Genomic DNA, 18,594 nt, shown 5'->3' with positions numbered 1-18,594 from the left:
ATTCCACACAGAAATACACTGAACGCGACTCACTTGTCGGCGCCCGGATTTTTTTTCTCGACCGGCGAGCCCGAACTAACACTTTTCACTCTTGTGTAAATGCAAAAAATGAAAGAAAATATTTTTTATCAATTAAAAGTGTATTGGGAACTAGCGCCGACGGCCACCGCACACTATATTCAACCGCGTCGATTTTATTCTTTCTCGTTCTCACTGCAGCGCGATGGGAAGCGAAAAATTCGGAACCGACTCCGCCGTCGAAATGCTCACTTCGGAATAGAAAAAGAGAAAAAAAAATCGAACCACCGAAGCAAACGCGCGCGACACTGGCACCCGAACGAAATCCAATCACACACTCACTTACTATTTTAAGGTAATTTTAGAGAAAAAGACAATTCTACAACTTCAGCACTAAATTTCACGTGTTCTTCCTATGGCCTTCTGTTGTTTTGTGTCATAGCTATTTTATTAATTGTCATCGGGTGACAGCGGTAGATTTGCTGTGGTGTTGGTAGTTGATAGCGCATCTACATGGGCGGTACTGAACGCCATGGGAATGCTATCCGACTTCCTTATGTGAACTTTTAAGTTCCGAAATTATTTAAAAATGAAACTGAAGGTTAAAGAGCAACCTCTAACAAGCTGCTTAGCTTATAAAGCACCCTCTTATCTGAACTTTTGGTTACTTTGGTATTTACCACAGAGATATCAATTGACTGTTTGAAGGTTTAAAGCTTTGTTCGTCGTTGATGGCATGTGACTCAGCGGGCCCCACTGAAACGCCACTGAGACTTCTTAAAACACCCTTGAGGCCCTCTGGAATGCTTCTGGGACCCCCTCTAGTGTTACCATAATCGTTTAGCTAGTTGGACGCAGTGACTTTAGTACCATTTCTGCAGAGTAGGACAAAATAAATATGTTTGTAGATAAATGATTGGGTGACCTATTTCGTTACAAATATGTTTTGCTTTATCCTTTGGGAACGTTTTTAAATAAATTGAATTGATAGATTACGTTTTACTAGATTAACGGAAGCTTCTTCAGTATAGATAGTGTCGAGTGTAAAGGACCCTTTTCAAAAGTTGATGCCAAATTCCTCAATGAGCCAGTGAGGATTCGCTTTTTGAAGCGGTCATTAGCACTTGATGTAAACCGTTTGCAAGCGACCCTATTGCAAAACATATTTCAATCAAAGGCTAAAGGTTGATGAGCTGATTAGAGTGGAGTATCACTTCTAAAAGATGTTTTTCATTGTTATCAAAGCAAGTAAGTAAGTAGGTCCAAACGGCAAGTTACTCAATCCCACCATACTCAATCTCAAGCACGTCCGGAGCAAATCGTAAACAGTAGCTTCAAAATACAGGCAGGCGTCTGCGCTAGCGAAGCCCATCCAATCGCATTGATCCGCATTAAGACCGCGAATGTTACCGAGCACCTGATCACGCATAAGCCTCTTCTCATAAGCTATGATGGAGCTGAATGAAGTGAGAGTGAGAGCGTTCCTCCGCCGGCCGGACGAGAGATCATCGCGAAAACGGGGAAAAAGTTCGTCGATTGAGTTTGCTCGCATCAGTCGCCGGTGACTATCCGCTTCCGACGGTTGCATCTGCTGCGTGTTCTTTCTTGGCTACAGTGATCACTCGCTATTGCTCGCGTCCGGTTCGGAGTGATCTTTATCAGATCTTCGCCAGTGGTGGTCCAGTGTCCAGTTGTGACTCTGACCCATTCATATTTCCATACCGCTCATTGTCTCTGATCATCCTTATCAATTTGTGACCATTTGAAGTTCTATTTGTGGATGCTTTGTGATTAAGAAACCTGCGGAGTGATCGTGAAGTGTAATGTTCTAAAGAAATTGAAAAATCCCCGTAAGGAGAAGCAAAAAGAAGCAGAACATCCTCCAGTTCACAATGATCATTTCAACAAGGCTGGCGTTCCTGGCGCTGGTCGTGGCGATCGTTTGCCTCGTAGATAGTGGTTTGGCAAGTCCGCGAAGGCAGCAACGGTGGCGCAATGGAAACGGGTTCTACCGAAGGGATCAACGAGGGAATTATCAGGAATATTCTGACGCGTTTGGAGCGGCGGGAAAATGTGGCTACGAGGTAAGGACAGGGCGGTGAAGAAGCGCAAACAAGCCTTGCACAAAGAACGTTCTTTGTGGATTGAAACGGTTTTCTTCGGTGAATGAATCTTTGCTTTGTGTCGTAAGGAATGATTATCTCTAATCATAATACATTTTGAAATCACTGAACTGTTGCTCAACTAGTACCTTTACTTTTATGTGGCAAACAAGTCAACTCGTAATTGTTTTTTTTTATGCGCCAAATTTGGCTTGGACCCCAATGACTTATGTTTAGTTAAATATAAATTTGATCACAATGAAGAGCTACTTATTCAATATGCATATTTTTGGCCTTCGACTTAGTTATAACGGTACATACAGAATCTATTAACCATTAGTAAATTAGAACTCTTTTTCTTGTTATTATTGAATTCAGGAAGACATACTCCAAGCAACATATGCCACAGGAAAGCTATGGTAGCGCAGATTTTGGCTCCACAGAAGTCACTGTGACTTACTTCTAGTAAGAAAGTACTTAGGGTATTGGTTCCCTTATTAAGCATGTGGCTCCCATTTTCATCCTACGAAAAACAAAGGATTGAAACGTTGTTTGTTTTGTTTCATATTTTTGTATTTTTTGTTAGAAGTGAGCACGTATGAAAACAAAAAGAACGGAATCAATGGGTACCGATATCGCTTGTTTTCGATTAGGATGAATATGAGAGCGTGAGATTACTGATGGCACACATACCCTATTTGCTAGAAGTAAGTCACAGTGGATTCAGTGCAACCAAAACCTGCGTTGCAATGAATTTTTTGTGACATGTGTGTAGCTTGAGATAGATAATCCAAAAATTCCATGGCTCGGTTTTTCAAAGTCTAGATCCCTTCAATCCGTTCTCTTGAAACGCTATATGGTATCGTCATTGTAGTACCCGTAACCCTTACCGTAGCCAGTGCCCTGACTTCAGATGCTTGAACATATGTTTCACCATCAACTCCGGGCTGTTCTTGACGCAATTGCATCGTAAAACGGAGCACCGGAAGGTGCGCTGCGTTTGCAGTTGTTGGGAGTTCCCGTAGACAAACTTTAGAAACATGAACGCTTCACACAGCTCGAAAGAGTTGTGCAAATTTCAGTGTAATTTCGATGCACATAATTGAAGCGCGAGACATCTCAAAAAATCACATCACAGGTAATGTAGGGTAAGAAATCAAACTTTGAACTAGTCAAATTGTAATCTTAATTTGAACCATTTCTAAATTCATTAAAACGACGTACTTTTCAGGCAAATATTGTTCCGAAAAAGATGTTAAACAGCTTTTCGTAATACAACCTGATAACATGGGCTTTAAAAGCATTGAAACAGCGTTTTTGTCATGGAAAACAGGCAATTGAAAAATCACTGTGATTTCACCCATTTCCCCCAAGAGAAAGCACATTTTCGGTGCACTCGTACAGCTCATGCATTGTATCACACGCAATATGTAAACACGTCAAATGAAAGCTTATTTATCGTAGAATCGACCAACCGAATAATATTCCTCATTATTTGTCATAAAATTATCAAATTTAAGTGATTCTTACTTGGAGAATGTTATCTTAAGTTGAACCATTTGTAATCTAAATTTGAACTAGTAAACGGGGGTGAGCTTCTAGTGTTGGCCTGTAGATTGCGCTAGTGGTTGCTTTGTTTACTCTTGGGGGACGAAAAAATCCAAATTTAGTTTCCAAATTCCTAAAGAATTTCGAACATTCTGAGTTGAGATTCCACTGCCCAATGAAAAGTAGGTATGAGAATTAGCAGATTCATGTGATTTTTAATTGTTTAGCATGGAATTGGCTGTTTTGTGAGTTGCTCGAGCTGCTGCCGCCAGTAGTTCAAATTAGGATTAAAATTGGTTCAAATTATGATTACGATGGTTCAAATTAAGATTAAAATCATAGTTGATGAAAAATCAAATATTTCAATGAAATTCGGTGCAAATACAAACTTTTTACCATTTAACAGAAAGCTTATACCCGTGGCTTTCATGTACATACGGTTTTGCCGTAGTAAATTATTTCCATGTGGGAGAAAAAAATCACTTAAAATTTACAATGCTTCAGAAAGCCGCAATTTGGTTCAAATTTTGATTACCTACCCTAATTCATTTGATATATAATCCCTTACCTGAATGCTAGGCCTCCGTGGATTATACATTATCAAGATTGGAACGTTTTCAAACCATTACTTTTGTGTAAATAAATACGTTCTGAGCGAAAAAGTAGTTTGGATGAAGTTGAATGAAGATTTATTTGAATTTTCAGAAAAAAATGTCGAACAAATGTCAAGGTTTTCCCACGATTGCGAAATTTAATTTCGTATCTAGCAACTAATGAATCACAGGATTCATAAAGTAATTTCTTTAATCATTTATGAAAGAATTCCTCCAGAAAACTTTTTTAAACATTCCAACTAGCATTCAAGGATCTTCAAGAATACTTCAAAATATACTAATAGAGATTCTCTTGAATTTCTCCAGTAATTTCCACACAGATCATTACACGATTTACTTCAAAGCTACAGTCTAGCAGTTTGGAAACTCCTCCAAGGATTTCATTCTGTAAGTACTTCTTCGAAGTTTCTTACAAAAATTCATCAAGAAATTGATCCAGAAATTCATTCTAGGTTTTTTCAACAGCTCTAACAGAGATTTCTTCACCCAAGCCTTCTACATGGGATTCCTTCATTTATACATTCATGGATTCTTCAGGAATTTCTTTAAGGATCCTCTCAAAAATTTAACCAAGGATTCCGGATCGATTATTTTGAAAGAAATATTTTTATGTCCTACCAATGATTTACACAATCTTCAGGAATATTTAAACGTCTAGAGATTTTTCCCGAACTTCATTTTAAGACTTCCACTGATAACCTTTCGAGGTTTCCTCGAACAGATCGTCCAAGAGATTTTTTGGGAGTTCTTCAAAGTGAAAACTTTGAATCCGATTGCAATATCTCTAAAAATTTTCTCACGGACCTATAAGGGGTTTTTGTTATATATTTTTTTCATAAATTCATCAATTATTTTTTTGAAAGATTTCTGCAAAAAGTAGTTTAAAAATACTCTCAAGAGCAGGGATGCCAGATGATATTTTTAAAAATCTGTTTCACTCTTTTCAAAATTCTGTATCCCATACAAAATTTGGGAGAAAAATCTGTATCCCATACAAAAATAAAATGACCTCTCTAGCTAAAAAATCTGCATTTCATATAAAACGAAATCTGTACGGGTGATCGAAATTCTGTATAATACAGATAAATCTGTATATATGGCATCCCTGCTCAAGAGTTCCTCCAAGGATTACACAGAGATATCTTTCAAAGATTCTTTCGGGAAATCCTTCTAAAATTTATTATGATAATTTTAGCATTCCTTCTAGGATTTCTCCGACAATAATTTTAAGATACTCCTGAAGAATGGATCAGGGGTTTTTTCCTAGCCTTGGCATTCTTCCAAATACTTCGTCAGGATCCGTTTAAAGCTTGGCTTCTGGCATAGTGCTGCTTCGTCCTATTCAGGATTTAAGTGCTGTTTGTTTTGTTGGTTTTGCTTTTCTTTTTGTAGTTTCTGTTATAAAATAGCACCAATGCTAACTAAAATAACGGAATTCATTGGTGCTGTAACCAGGGATACCATATATACAGATTTATCTGTATTATACAGATTTTTGAGCATCCGTACAGATATGAAAAACAATTTTTTAGCTAGAGAAACAACTTTATTTTTGTTTGGGATACAGATTTCTCACCCAAATTTTGTATGGGATACAGATTTTTGAAAATAGCGATACAGATTTTTCAAGAAATCATCTGGCATCCCTGGCTGTAACCGCTTTGTTTTCGATTAGGATGAATATGCGAGCGTATGATTACTTATGACACTATGACCAATAGGATCATAGAGTCTAGGAATTGTTTAAAGGAGTCCTTCACGGATTCTTTTTCTATGAATTCTCCAGAAATTTATGCAAATATTTTACGAGGAATTTCAATTTAGCTTCAGAGATTTTACTATGCGTTCTTCGAATAATTCTTTCCATGCTTTCAAAAATTTCTACAGGAGTTACCCCCACGGACTTTTCAAGGGATTTATTTAGAGGTTCTTGTAAGGATTCTGTTGTGGGATCCACACATGTTTGTTTTAGTTATTTCTGCACAGGCTCCTCTGAAAAATCTTTGGATTTGTTTGGAAGATTCGTGCAGGAGTTTTTCAAGGAATTCATCCCAGAAAGCAATTTTTCCCCGAAGGCCATCAAGGAATCTTCCAGGGATTGGTAGGTTTGTCCAAGAATTCCTGCAGAAATTCCCCCAAGGATTACTAAAAGAAATTCTTTCAACAATAATTGCAACGCATCCTTCCGAAATTTTCTCATAAATTTATCCAAAGTCTCTCCTGCAGAAATCCGTTCAGAGTTTGGAATTTCATCGCGAGCCACTAAGTGGTCTATACTCAGCTACACTCAACGAGTATAACACATCGTGAAGCGACATGCTCGCGAACGCTTCCCGAAATGTGCTATTCATTCTCTTGCCCGGTTCAATGCGAGAGCGAAATCAAGAGAGAAGATGCTCGGCAACGCTAATGAAAGTGATGCATTCGGCAAGAGAAAATTATTGTCATAATTCTTGATTACTATGGGAACACCGCCTGCACCATCATAAATACAATTAAATTAAATAGTTTGTTAAGTTTTTAAAGCAAAAATGCGTGATATAATGATGAAAATAACGTGTATTCACAGTTGTTGTTTGAAGCCAACGATGAGAGAGCATCAGAAAGTGTTACGCTTAGCGATGCCCGCTCATAGCTGCAGCTTGCCTATGTTGGAGTATCTTCTTTGTATTCGTTCGTGAACCATACGACTCCCCGAGCGAACATAGACACGCTTGGTTATTGAAACAGAACCAACAAAAGGGAAGAAAAACTGCTGAGTGGTTCACTTATCACTTCTGCTGCCAAACACTGAATTCCTTGTAGGTTTTTTTTTCTGGAAATTGCTTTAAAAACCATTATGAATTTCAATAAGTATTCATTATTAGAGAAATCTACATGAATTCTGCAAGATTTCTTCAGACTTCTTATGGGTTTTGGGAATTTCTCCAACTGATTTTCCAGGAACCCCTCCAAGAAAGGAACACCAAACGAGTTCCCCCAAGGATTTGGAAATGAAATTTTTCCAGAATTTTTTTTCAGAAATTCTTGCTTGGATTAATATATGTAGGAATTTACCTCTTACCCTTTCAGGGAATCTTCCAAGAATTACAAGAATTTCTCATGCGAGAGAGACCAGACTTCCAACATATACATATAGAGTTAAATTGTGGTGGTAATAGTTTCAAAATAGACAATTTCAGTTTTTGCACTATTGGATTAATGTTTAACTTGATCTTGTTGAGGTCATTACACTTTGTTGTGTTTTCATTTCCTGAAGAATTCTTATGTTTGATTGAAATTTATGAAAGAGGGGGACAATTTCAATCAACCATAGAGAATTTCTTGCTTTTGAAAATCTCAGCTGGCTAAATAAGGTTCCATTTGCTTGTATGATTCTCGGGTTGTGCAAGGTTATTTTAGAATAGATGTTTCACCGCATCTATGATATTGGAAACAAAGCTTCCTATGGAACTATTCTATATACCGAAAACTCAACAAGAGATTGCGAATCCATACTTTAAGAATAGGGAGCGACTCAACCCAAGCAACACACATGTTATATTAAAGTTATGACAGCGCAAGTTTTGGTTGTATAGAAGTTTATTTTACGTAATTCTAACATTGTGTTGAAATAACGAAAAATAAACCTCTATACAACCAAAACCTGCGCTGTCGCAACTTTTATATAACATGTGTGTTACTTGGGAAGAGTCCGCGCGCAGCACACGCTGCCACGAGACAGCACAGCCAATTTAGATAGAGGCGAGGTTTGCACTTTCTTTGCTGAGCGCTTGAGATCTCTTGTGTCTCACGCTCTGTCGCATGCACTCTCTCTGTGCTTGTCTCTGTGCTTGGCGCTGTGATCCATCATTTCGTGTTATGGGTTTACATAATAAACCATGTAAATTTGTGCTATATGTCATGTAATCACTACGTCATGCTGAATTGCATGACAATGCAAGTTTATATGATATTCTATTTCATGTCAACATCTGTGACTGTGACTGACATGTGACTTTACGCTGCCATTATGTGCATCATATGTCGCAGAATTTTACATTCATTTTTCAATCTGTGCAAAAGTCGCATAAAGATGCACGCTGTACATCGTATGAAGTGCCATTTAAAGTAACTATCGCATTTACCGTGGAGGGACAGTTTTTGTCGCAAATGATGTTATTTTTGATCTTATTGTGAAGTATGTGGTAAACTAATATAAAATGCAAACCAACTTTTATAATGTATTGTAAATCTTTCCCGAAATCCGCATACTGGCCCAAAACTTGCGCGCCAACCGCCAATGCGCTGAGTTGTGCGCCATGCAAAATGTAAATAAACAAGTGTAAACACGGTTCGCGCCAAGAATTTTATCCTCTCTTAGGGTTCGGATCCAATGTTTGTCCAAAACAGGTTCTGTTGGACTGTGTGTCAAAAAGCTACAAGAAAGTGAACTGAACAGCCATCATTATGGTTACAGAGCAAGTTACCAAGTCATAATTTTTGTTTGTTGATCTGATAATCTACAATTAGTGGCGCTAGTCAGCAAAGTCATCCACAGATTTCCTTTGAAAGTTCTTTGGAATATCTTCCATGCATCCCTTCAGAATTTCTTCAAAGGATCCTCCAATTTTTTTTTTAAATTCCTCTACAAACCTCCCACGGGTTTCCAAAAAACTTCACACATTTTTTTCCAGGAATCCGTACGAGAAGAGATTCCTACATGAGAAAAATTCCTTCAGGGTTTCCCCAAGAGTTTTTTCTAGGAATCCTTGCTTAACTGTGCGACTCTCAAGGTATTTAGGATACTTTTTCTTCAGAAATTCGTTCACAGGTTTCTCCAATAATACTTTCAGAAAATCATCCCAGAATTCTCCAGACATTTTTATTAGGAAAATATCCTTAATATTTTTTTTCTAGGCTTTCCAACAAAGATTTACCGAGAGGCTTCTCCAGAAAGTTTCTAAAGGAATTCCTCCCAGGATTTCTTTGAGATTTTTTTTTCGGATACTTCCTAAGATTTTACAGGGATTTTTATGAAAATGTCTTCACTACCAAAAATCCTAGCACTCGAATGTGGAGTTTCGCTGAAGATAATGAATACATTCATGGAATGAGAAGTTGAAGCTTTAGGAGAGAGTCGGCCTTCCTGATCACGGAAATCCTCTTTTCAAAAATACTTTTATCTTCCAAAACTTCTTCAGAGTTTTTAGCATTTATTCAGGAATTTTAGCGAGGGATTTCTTCAGAAGTTCTTCCAGGGATTTATTTTTAGCAACTCTTCTAGAAATTTCTTCACAACTCCTACAGAGAGTGCTTCGGAAAATGCTAACAAAGTTTTTCCAAGAATTGTTTGAAAAATTCCATAAGTGATTTCTGCAGAAATTCTTACATGGACTTTTTGCTCTTGTGGTCACATTAGGAATATTCCTTGGGCTGTTTTAAGAGCTCACTGCAAACTTAGTTCGGATATTTCTCCGGGGAATTTTCAGAAACTCTTCCAGAAATTGCATCAAATTTAAATCTTTGAAAAATCTCTGAATGAATTTCTCAGAAATCCAGGAGGATTGTCTCGAGAAATCCTTTAAAATCTCCTGCAGGTACCTTTGGAAACTCCTAATACCTTAATTATTGAAAATTTTTGCCTAGCATACTACCTGGAGGAAACCTGAAGAAACACCCTAAGATGCCACAAGGTGCCTGCTAGTAGTTCCAAGGGAAAATATGAAGAACTGTATGCATAAATCGCATGCAATGGTACTGGTGGAATCATTAAAGAGGAATATCTGGAGGATTTTCTGGACAGAACCTTGAAAGAACTCCTGGTTATACCTTTGAAAGAATTCTCAGAAAAAAATCTTATACAATTTCTGATGATCACTTAATTAGTACCTAGAGAAATTTATGAATAAAATCCTGAAGGAAGAATACTTAAGTAACAATTTTGAGATAAATATGGTAGAAGAGGTTCTTACAACCATAATAATGCCAAAATGAAAGGTATTTGGTTTTATGACGGTTCTCAAAACCTCTACAAGGCTAACTGGTCTTCACAATGTTACATGGGTAAAAAATCCATAATAAACTCTTTGGAGAAGCACTGACGACTTTAATTCAATGATTTTTTTAAAGGAATTTTGTAAATAATACCTGGAAAAACTGGAGAATCCTCTGCAGGAATTGATAGAAAAAGAAACTTGAAAAATTCCATGAAAAATGCTCAGGAATAAATTCTGTATAAATTTCTGCAGGATTTATTGATTTTAACAGAAAAAATCTGAAAGAGTCCTTGAAAGAAGGTCTCAATAAATCCAAAGCAATGCCGGGAGGACTCTTTTTTCTCTGTTCGGGACATAAACCACTATGACCAATATTTAATCCATTGTTGTATATCTCGTGTCCTTTGTACAGTGTATGTCGTAGTTCTTCATCAATATATGCCTGGAGGAACCCTTGAAAAAAAAAAACTTTCAGAAAATGTTTTGAGAATTTTTCCGAAACAATTTTCAAAAAAATGCCCAATTAAATTCCCGAATAAATGGAGTATTCCAACCTACCTGTGGAGAAATTCTGGAAAAAAGCTTTTCTGAAAGAATCTCCGAACCTTTGTTAAAACATTTCTTCTGGATTTGCATATTTTGAAGAAACATTTGGAGGAATTCCTGGAGAAATTCCTAGAAGATTTTTTTGAGAATTTTTTAGAAGAATTTTCGAAGAAATCTTGAAAAAAAAAAACTCTTGGAAAACATTCTGAAAATATTTATGATATTTTCAGATATGTTAAAAGAAATATGTATGAGTGGATGTATGAATGAATTTCGTATAGAATTCCTAAAGGAATTCCAGTAGAAAATTTGGAAGAAATGCCTAAGAAACCCCGTGGATCAGTTTCAAGATTCATCTTATGAGAAATTTCTTGAGAAACTTCTTAAGAAGTGCTTAGGAAAATTTCTGTGGAAATTCCTGCAAGAATCTCTGAAGGAATCCCTGAAGAATTGTTCGTAGAAATCCATGGGCAGGAATGTATTTTGAAGGGATACCAAGAGAAATCTTTATAGGATGTTTTGCTTAAAATCATTCTATGATATCCAGCGAGAACCTCAAACCCAAAAATCCTCAAGGGAATTTCTATCAGTGTTCCTGGAGAATTTTCTAGAAGTTTTAAGAAGAATGCTTGCATAACTAATAATAATTACAGAAAAAAGGCGTGAAATAATAATGCATGGAAGTGTTTTCCGGAATTATTATTATTCAGTCATGTAATTTCTTGGGGGCGTACTAATATTGATAGGGGCACTAAGTTTAGAACAGCACTGTTTTTATCTCGACTGGAAATGCGACAAGTTGATGGACCTCGTTGGTTAATACGTTAATACTCAACATCGCCCTGGAAGGTGTAATTCTTCATTGCATCAACAAAGCTACACATGAAAAGGTTTGACACTTCTCAGGTCATTTTGACAGTCCACACACATGCATGAAAAAGACGGATCATATATTCTACTTTATCGATCTTGTTGCCGTTCTTTTCATGCTCATGTTACATCAGTCAAAATGACCTATTCTTTATTACACCAACCAACCTAACCTCAAAGTGACTGACAAATCTCAGGTCATTTTGACAGATTTAACATAAGCATGAAAAGGACAGCAACAAGATCAATAAAGTAGAATATATTATCCGTCGTTTTCGTGCATGTGTGTGGTCTGTCAAAATGGCCTGAGAACTATCAAACATTTTCATGGCTAGCTTTGTTGGTGTAGTCGTTTTGAGGTATGGTTCGTTGGTGTAATAAAGAATGCGAGAAGGCGGACTCAACTGTCGGGGTATCTTAAAGAAATCCGATCAATTTGAGATGAATATTATTGCTAGAACATTTGAAATGGTGGCAAAGGCTATTATGTAATCTCTGAATGGAATGATTATACCTACTTCAGATTTCAGACAAAATTGACGCAGTAGTCGAAAATTCCACAACCTAATCTCAAATTTAATGCGTTGTTACCAGTAACCACGATGCCCGTCTTAGTTGTAGTTATTCACATAAAAGCTCTGCATGGGTATACTGTCAACCACCTCAGAATAAAAAAAAATACATGTTCAAACTAGCGTGACCATTCAACAAGAAAAGCTGTTATTTTAAGCCTAACTCTTTTTAATATACGTACATTAGAGTGTCACAAAGACCGTATAAATATACAAAGTTTTGCAAATATATGAAATATTGTCCATTCACTAAAAACGTAATATCTCAGCTTCTACACAAGATATTTTGTATTCATTTTTGAAGAAATGACGCAATGACGGAATAGTACTATCAGAGAGAACTTTCATGGTTGAAAATAAAAAATTGTACAAGTATTTTTTTTTTTGGCAAATGTTGATGGAAAACTCTCAAAAAATAGTTCTTCTATTATCACAAAAACGGTTTTACCGTCAATATAAACACAACATTTTGAAAACTAATGCCCTTCAAGAATGCCTAGAGATCCTTAAAAATTCGAAAATATGGGAAAAACCTACAGAAACTGAAAAAAATATTACGAAAAAATGTTTTTTTTAAAGAATTTCCATGAAAATGAGTCATTTTTCAAAAATCGCCCTGGCGGAACCTAGACATGATTTTTTTTAGAAAATCGAAATGTTCTACAAAAATGTTTCAAATATGAATATCATCAATTTAAGGGTTGAGTTAAGTCAAGGTTTTCCAAGAGGTTTTCGAACATTGTTTTTTTTTTGGGACACCCTTGGTAGAGCTCTATCTACAACTAATACATTTTACCATTCAAATATTATATTTACAAAATTTGTAATTATTTTATCATGAAGCTCTACCCGAGTTATGTCAAAGATTTACATGTGGCGAATACTTAATTCCCCAATTTCCACCTGTTTTATTCTGCTGTCTGTTTCATAAGGTTAAACCTTATGTGTATTTGTGGATGTATGTCTATTAGCATTGTCGATAACCGTTAATCAATATCAACATTAGTGTTCGTACTTTTCCTACCTCAACAAAACAAAAATCATCCGATTCCAATTTAATTGGCCTCGCTCAACATTCACGGCCATCCATAGCATACCTACCCGCACAGCGTCTGTCTGTATCAATAAACCAAGTAAATTGTCTATGCCAGCATTATTTATGCTTCATAGGCGCGGAGTAGCTGGAACATCTGCTCCGCAATCAACCCAGTTCAGTAGCTAAGCAGAAGCACCCTCTGAGATCTGAGAATGTTTACAAACAGGCAACCGCCTGTTGGTAGTGTGCCGGCCTCAAACCGTGTGCGCACTCTTCAATAAAAGCAATCGCATATGGGCAGAAGAAGCGAATTGTAATTCATGACCCGTTCGAAGACAATGAATTCACTTGTTGGCCCGTCCCAGACGGGGCGGCTCAATGCCAGCTGTTGCTATTCTTAGGTTCTTATTGATGCTACAATAACCGTTTCCTCATTTGTATGCTTCCAATTGCAGTCATGTCCGGAGATCAAGCAGGGCATGCTGAACGTCCATCTGGTGCCACACACCCACGACGATGTCGGCTGGTTGAAGACCGTCGATCAGTACTATTACGGAAGTATGTGGTTGGGGGAATGGGGGGTTTTAATTGATAATGATGACTTATGAAGGGATTGAACTTTGCAGGTCGCACCTTGATCCAGAAGGCGGGTGTCCAATACATTCTGGATTCGATTATTGAATCGTTGCTCAAGGATCCTTCGAGGAGGTTCATCTATGTGGAGTCGGCGTTCTTCTTCAAGTGGTGGAAGGAACAGACCCCGGAGTTGCAGGAGAAGGTTCGGGAGCTGGTGAACCAAGGACGGTTGGAGTTCATTGGAGGGGCTTGGAGTATGAATGATGAAGCAACGACGCACTACCAGAGCATCATCGATCAGTTCACGTGGGGGTTGAGGCTGTTGAACGATACTTTTGGGGAGTGTGGTAGACCTAAAATAGGGTGGCAGATTGATCCGTTCGGGCATTCGCGGGAGCAGGCTTCGATTTTCGCCCAGATGGGATTCGATGGGTACTTCTTCGGAAGGTTGGATTATGAAGATAAGAGGCAGCGGTTATCTATGAAGGACCCGGAAATGATCTGGAAGTCGAGTGCAAATTTGGAGGACTCGGACATGTTCACGGGCATTTTATACAACGTTTATCAACCTCCGCCAGGTTTTTGTTTCGATATACTTTGCTCGGATGAACCATTTATCGATGGTCCATATAGCGCGGAGAATAACGTAGACTCTAAGGTAAGGTCGTGACTTGCTTCAATTAGGAACGAAGAAAACTAATGATCAATTTCTGGAATCTAAAGGTGCAAAAGTTCTTGTACTATGTAGAACTTCAGGCCAAGCACTACAGGACCAACAACATTGTGTTGACAATGGGTGGGGACTTTACCTACATGGACGCTAACGTATACTTCAAGAACTTGGACAAATTGATCAGGTAAAGTCATCGTTTAGGTTAATTTTTAGAATAACGCTGTAAATATCGCTTACCTAAGTTCTGAGTTTGGTCATATCCAGAAATTGGTCACCATGTATTGGCAAGCACAACCAAGTTACCAGAAGTTCCGATTTCCATAACAGAATACGCTTTCAAGTTTCATAAACCTTAGATAAAACTAATAACGATATTTCCAAGCTGGTTAAGAGGTTCACATTGAACTCTGATAACTACTTGCAACAACAGAAACGCCCTTCCTACCGAACTTCTGGTTGCTTAGGAAATGAAGATGAAATTTAAAATCTTTCTCATACTTGGGTTGACCAGTTTATACTGACTGTAAAGAACATGAGTTTATCATACCGCACTAACAACATTGCACTTACGATGGGTGAAGACTTTCACTATCAGTACGCCGAAATGTGGTTCAAGAACCAAGATAAGCTTATTAAGTAAAGCTTTCTCGCCTTTGACCAATCTGGTACTAACTCGCTCCGTTCTTCCAGATATACCAACGCCAGACAGAGCAACGGCTCGAATGTGAACGTCTTCTACTCGACACCTTCATGCTACCTGAAAGCTCTGCACGACGCCGACATAACTTGGCCAACCAAGAGCGATGACTTCTTCCCGTACGCCTCGGATCCACATGCCTTCTGGACCGGTTACTTCACCTCAAGACCCACGATCAAGCGATTTGAACGAGTTGGCAACCATTTCCTGCAGGTCTGCAAACAGCTGACCGCTTTGGCTCCCAGCAAAGAAGGTCACTTCACTCCACATTTGAATCTCCTGCGGGAAGCTATGGGTGTTATGCAGCATCATGATGCCGTTACGGGTACCGAAAAGCAGCACGTGGCGAACGACTACTCCCGAATGCTGCACCAGGCCATCGAAGCCTGTGGAGCAAACGCTCAAGTCGTTCTGAACCAAATTGCTGATCCCGCTCAAAAGAAGGGATTGTCCCAAAAGTTCCCCCATGGTTTCCAACGGGCTTTCACCTTCGAATTCGAAACCTGCCATCTGTTGAACATCAGCAAATGTGAAATGACGGAGTCCAAGGACAACTTCATGGTCACTCTGTACAATCCGCTGGCCCACTCCGGATATCAGTACGTCAGACTGCCCGTTTCCGGCAAAAAGTACATCGTCAAGGACTACCGTGGAGTTGAAACGCCTTCGCAGATGGTTCCGGTTGCCGAATCTGTCGAAGACCTCAACTATCGCTTCAGCAACGCGAGCTACGAACTGGTTTTCCTCGCCAACGAACTGCCTCCTCTCGGCTACAAATCCTACTACGTATCGCGTATCATCGAAACCGTTGACGACTTCATCCAGAACCCCTCGAGCCCAACGGTACAAATCCAATCGGATCAACCTCATAAACAGTGGCACTCCGAAGAGGTATCAATCGGAAACAAGTACCTCAACGTCAGCTTCGATACCAACGGCTTCCTCAGTACGATCACCCTGAACGGAGTGGCGCATCGATTGCGGCAGACTTTCGTCTACTACGAAGCGGCAATGGGAAACAACGTTGCCTTCAGAAATCGCTCTTCCGGAGCGTACATCTTCCGTCCGAATGGAACAGACAGCCCAATAGCTGACAGTGTTCAGCTGAAGGTCTTCCGCGGCAACGTGGTTCAGGAGGTTCACCAGGTGTTCAACGAGTGGGTTAGCCAGGTGGTTCGTGTCTACGCCGATGAGAATCATGTGGAGTTTGAATGGATGGTTGGACCGATTCCGATAGAGGATCATGTCGGCAAGGAGATCGTCTCCCGATTCTACACTGCTGCTCAGTCTAACGGAGTGTTCTGGACGGACTCCAATGGTCGTGAGATGATCAAGCGGAAGAGAAACCACCGCGATACTTGGGACGTAAACCTAGAAGAACCTGTTGCTGGAAACTACTATCCGGTCACGGCGAAGATTGCCTTGGAAGACGAGAACATACGGTTGGCCGTGTTGAACGATCGGGCACAGGGTGGATCCAGCTTGGAGGATGGAGCATTGGAATTGATGATTCACAGACGGCTGCTGCATGACGACGCATTCGGAGTGGAAGAAGCTCTGGACGAACGTGCTTTCGGCAGGGGATTGATTGCTCGTGGCAAGCACTACGTGGTGTTTGGATCGAAGAAGACCAGCAGCCCCACACTGCAGGCTAAGGAACGCTTCCTGCAGAACCACGTTCTACTACCGAACTGGGTGTTCTTGAGCGACGTTTCAAAGTTCAAGTACGAAGATTGGCAGAAACGCTTCAATAATATCGTGAGTAACTCTTTGACCATTCCAATAAATTGTTGATTCTTTAACAAACATCCCCCTCATTCCAGTACTCGGCCCTATCCCTGTCTCTCCCACTCAACGTGAACCTGATGACGTTCGAGCCGTGGAAGGACAACAGCCTTCTGGTTCGTTTCGAGCATCTGCTCGAAAAGGACGAGGACCCCATGTACTCCAAACCGGTGAGGTTCAACCTGCAGGACATCTTCCGCTCATTTAGCATCGAAGAAATCCGAGAAACCACCCTCGCTGGTAACCAATGGAAAGAGGACAACACTCGCTTCCAGTTCAAGGCGGATCCGAATTATCTGAAGCAAATTACGCGGGCGGAGATCGTTAATCCGTTCAACGGGACTGAGCGGGTGGTGAAGACGGATGACCAATCGGCATCGGAGAATTTGAAGAACGTCAGCAACGAAGGATTTGAGATTGTACTGGGTCCGATGCAGATCCGGACCTTTGTGATGCAGCTGGAGTTTAGGCCATAACGATGCGATCTTGCAGTTTGATAAATTTAGGTTTTAATGAATGACTGATCCGATCAAAATAGAGTAGTGAGAAATACAAAATATATATTTTTTTACACAGATGACAAGTCATATTACTTTATTAGTCTTTTTTGGTGTGTATGCCACTTTTATTATTTTACAGTCAGGTTTTTTTTTACGCGGAGCATACGTACCGCGTAAAAAAAACTCAGTTAAAAATTAAAAAAAAAACGCCTAGAAAAGTTCTCACTATTTCTCGACGAATCATGCAAAAATAAGACGATGATTTTTTTTTTTTTAATGGAGCGGCCGCGTAAATGAAAACCGCGTAAAAAGACCTGACTATTCGAAAAGTTCGCAACGGTAAAGCTATCCTATACCAACGAAAAGTTCCCCGCATACGAAAATCTTCCGAAGCCGTTTCTACTCACACAGATGGTGAGGTTCCGGTTGAAGGCTGATTTTCGATTCTCAGGTGACCAATATTTGGAGTGTGCATCTAGCTTATTTCAATAGAGCAGAAGAAGCATCAGTATTTCCATTCCAACCAGACAGGTGCCAACGTCAGCCCGGCGATTCTGGTTAGTTGTAGACATCCGATTTACCAGCGTTCCAACGACCCAGAATCATGTTTACAATATAAAATCTGAGGGAAAACGATAACTAGCATACTGCGTGGAAGTATTTTCGAAGTAGTATTTGTATTTGTAGTATTGGTGCGTACTAGCCAGGTTTAGAGTTGCATGCTCCTTGGTCACAAACTTCGATCTGGCAAAGTCACAATCGTAGAATTTCTCTCGGCATTCCTCCTCTACGAAAAGCCCAGCTGCATCTTGGCGTAACGTACTCACTCACTACTGGGACAGAGTCTGCTACTCAATTAGTGTTCCATTACACACTTCCGCAGATATTAGCTGAGAGCTCTCCACCAATGAGATTTCCACCCTCAGCATGGTCTTGCTCGTTGGACCCTCAAATAGTACCATTGATAAAGGCATGGATATTCAAACCGTTCTGTGTTTTGAAAGTCGTACAGCTCTCCGCAGAGCATTTTTTTGTTGGGGTATTGTTACTACTGCCTCCAGTAGATAGAACTATTGTAG

The 18,594-nt window shown here is 39.4% G+C and overlaps 1 protein-coding gene across 1 annotated transcript; it reads left to right on the top strand.

The window, feature by feature from the left end:
* The first annotated feature begins 1,550 nt into the window (after nucleotides 1-1,550).
* LOC109621385 (lysosomal alpha-mannosidase-like) lies at nucleotides 1,551-17,572 on the top strand. The gene is made up of 6 exons (XM_029876703.2): nucleotides 1,551-2,102; nucleotides 13,740-13,842; nucleotides 13,911-14,518; nucleotides 14,584-14,717; nucleotides 15,224-16,988; nucleotides 17,054-17,572. Exons 1-6 carry the CDS (start codon nucleotides 1,911-1,913, stop codon nucleotides 17,489-17,491), a joined length of 3,240 nt encoding a protein of 1,079 aa, XP_029732563.2. The 5' UTR covers nucleotides 1,551-1,910; the 3' UTR covers nucleotides 17,492-17,572.
* The last annotated feature ends 1,022 nt before the right edge of the window (nucleotides 17,573-18,594 follow it).

This window comes from Aedes albopictus, chromosome 2 (assembly GCF_035046485.1).
Source record: "Aedes albopictus strain Foshan chromosome 2, AalbF5, whole genome shotgun sequence".
Classification (NCBI taxonomy): Eukaryota; Metazoa; Arthropoda; class Insecta; order Diptera; family Culicidae; genus Aedes; species Aedes albopictus.
Note: the sequence above shows the minus strand (reverse complement) of the source record. Positions and strands in the feature narration are given on the sequence as shown.

Coding starts and splice junctions, on each gene's coding strand:
- LOC109621385 (XM_029876703.2), top strand. CDS start 1,911: ATGATCATTTCAACAAGGCTGGCGTTCCTGGCGCTGGTCGTGGCGATC. Junction 14,718..15,223: donor AACTTGGACAAATTGATCAG/GTAAAGTCATCG, acceptor CCGTTCTTCCAG/ATATACCAACGCCAGACAGA. Junction 16,989..17,053: donor AGAAACGCTTCAATAATATC/GTGAGTAACTCT, acceptor CCCTCATTCCAG/TACTCGGCCCTATCCCTGTC.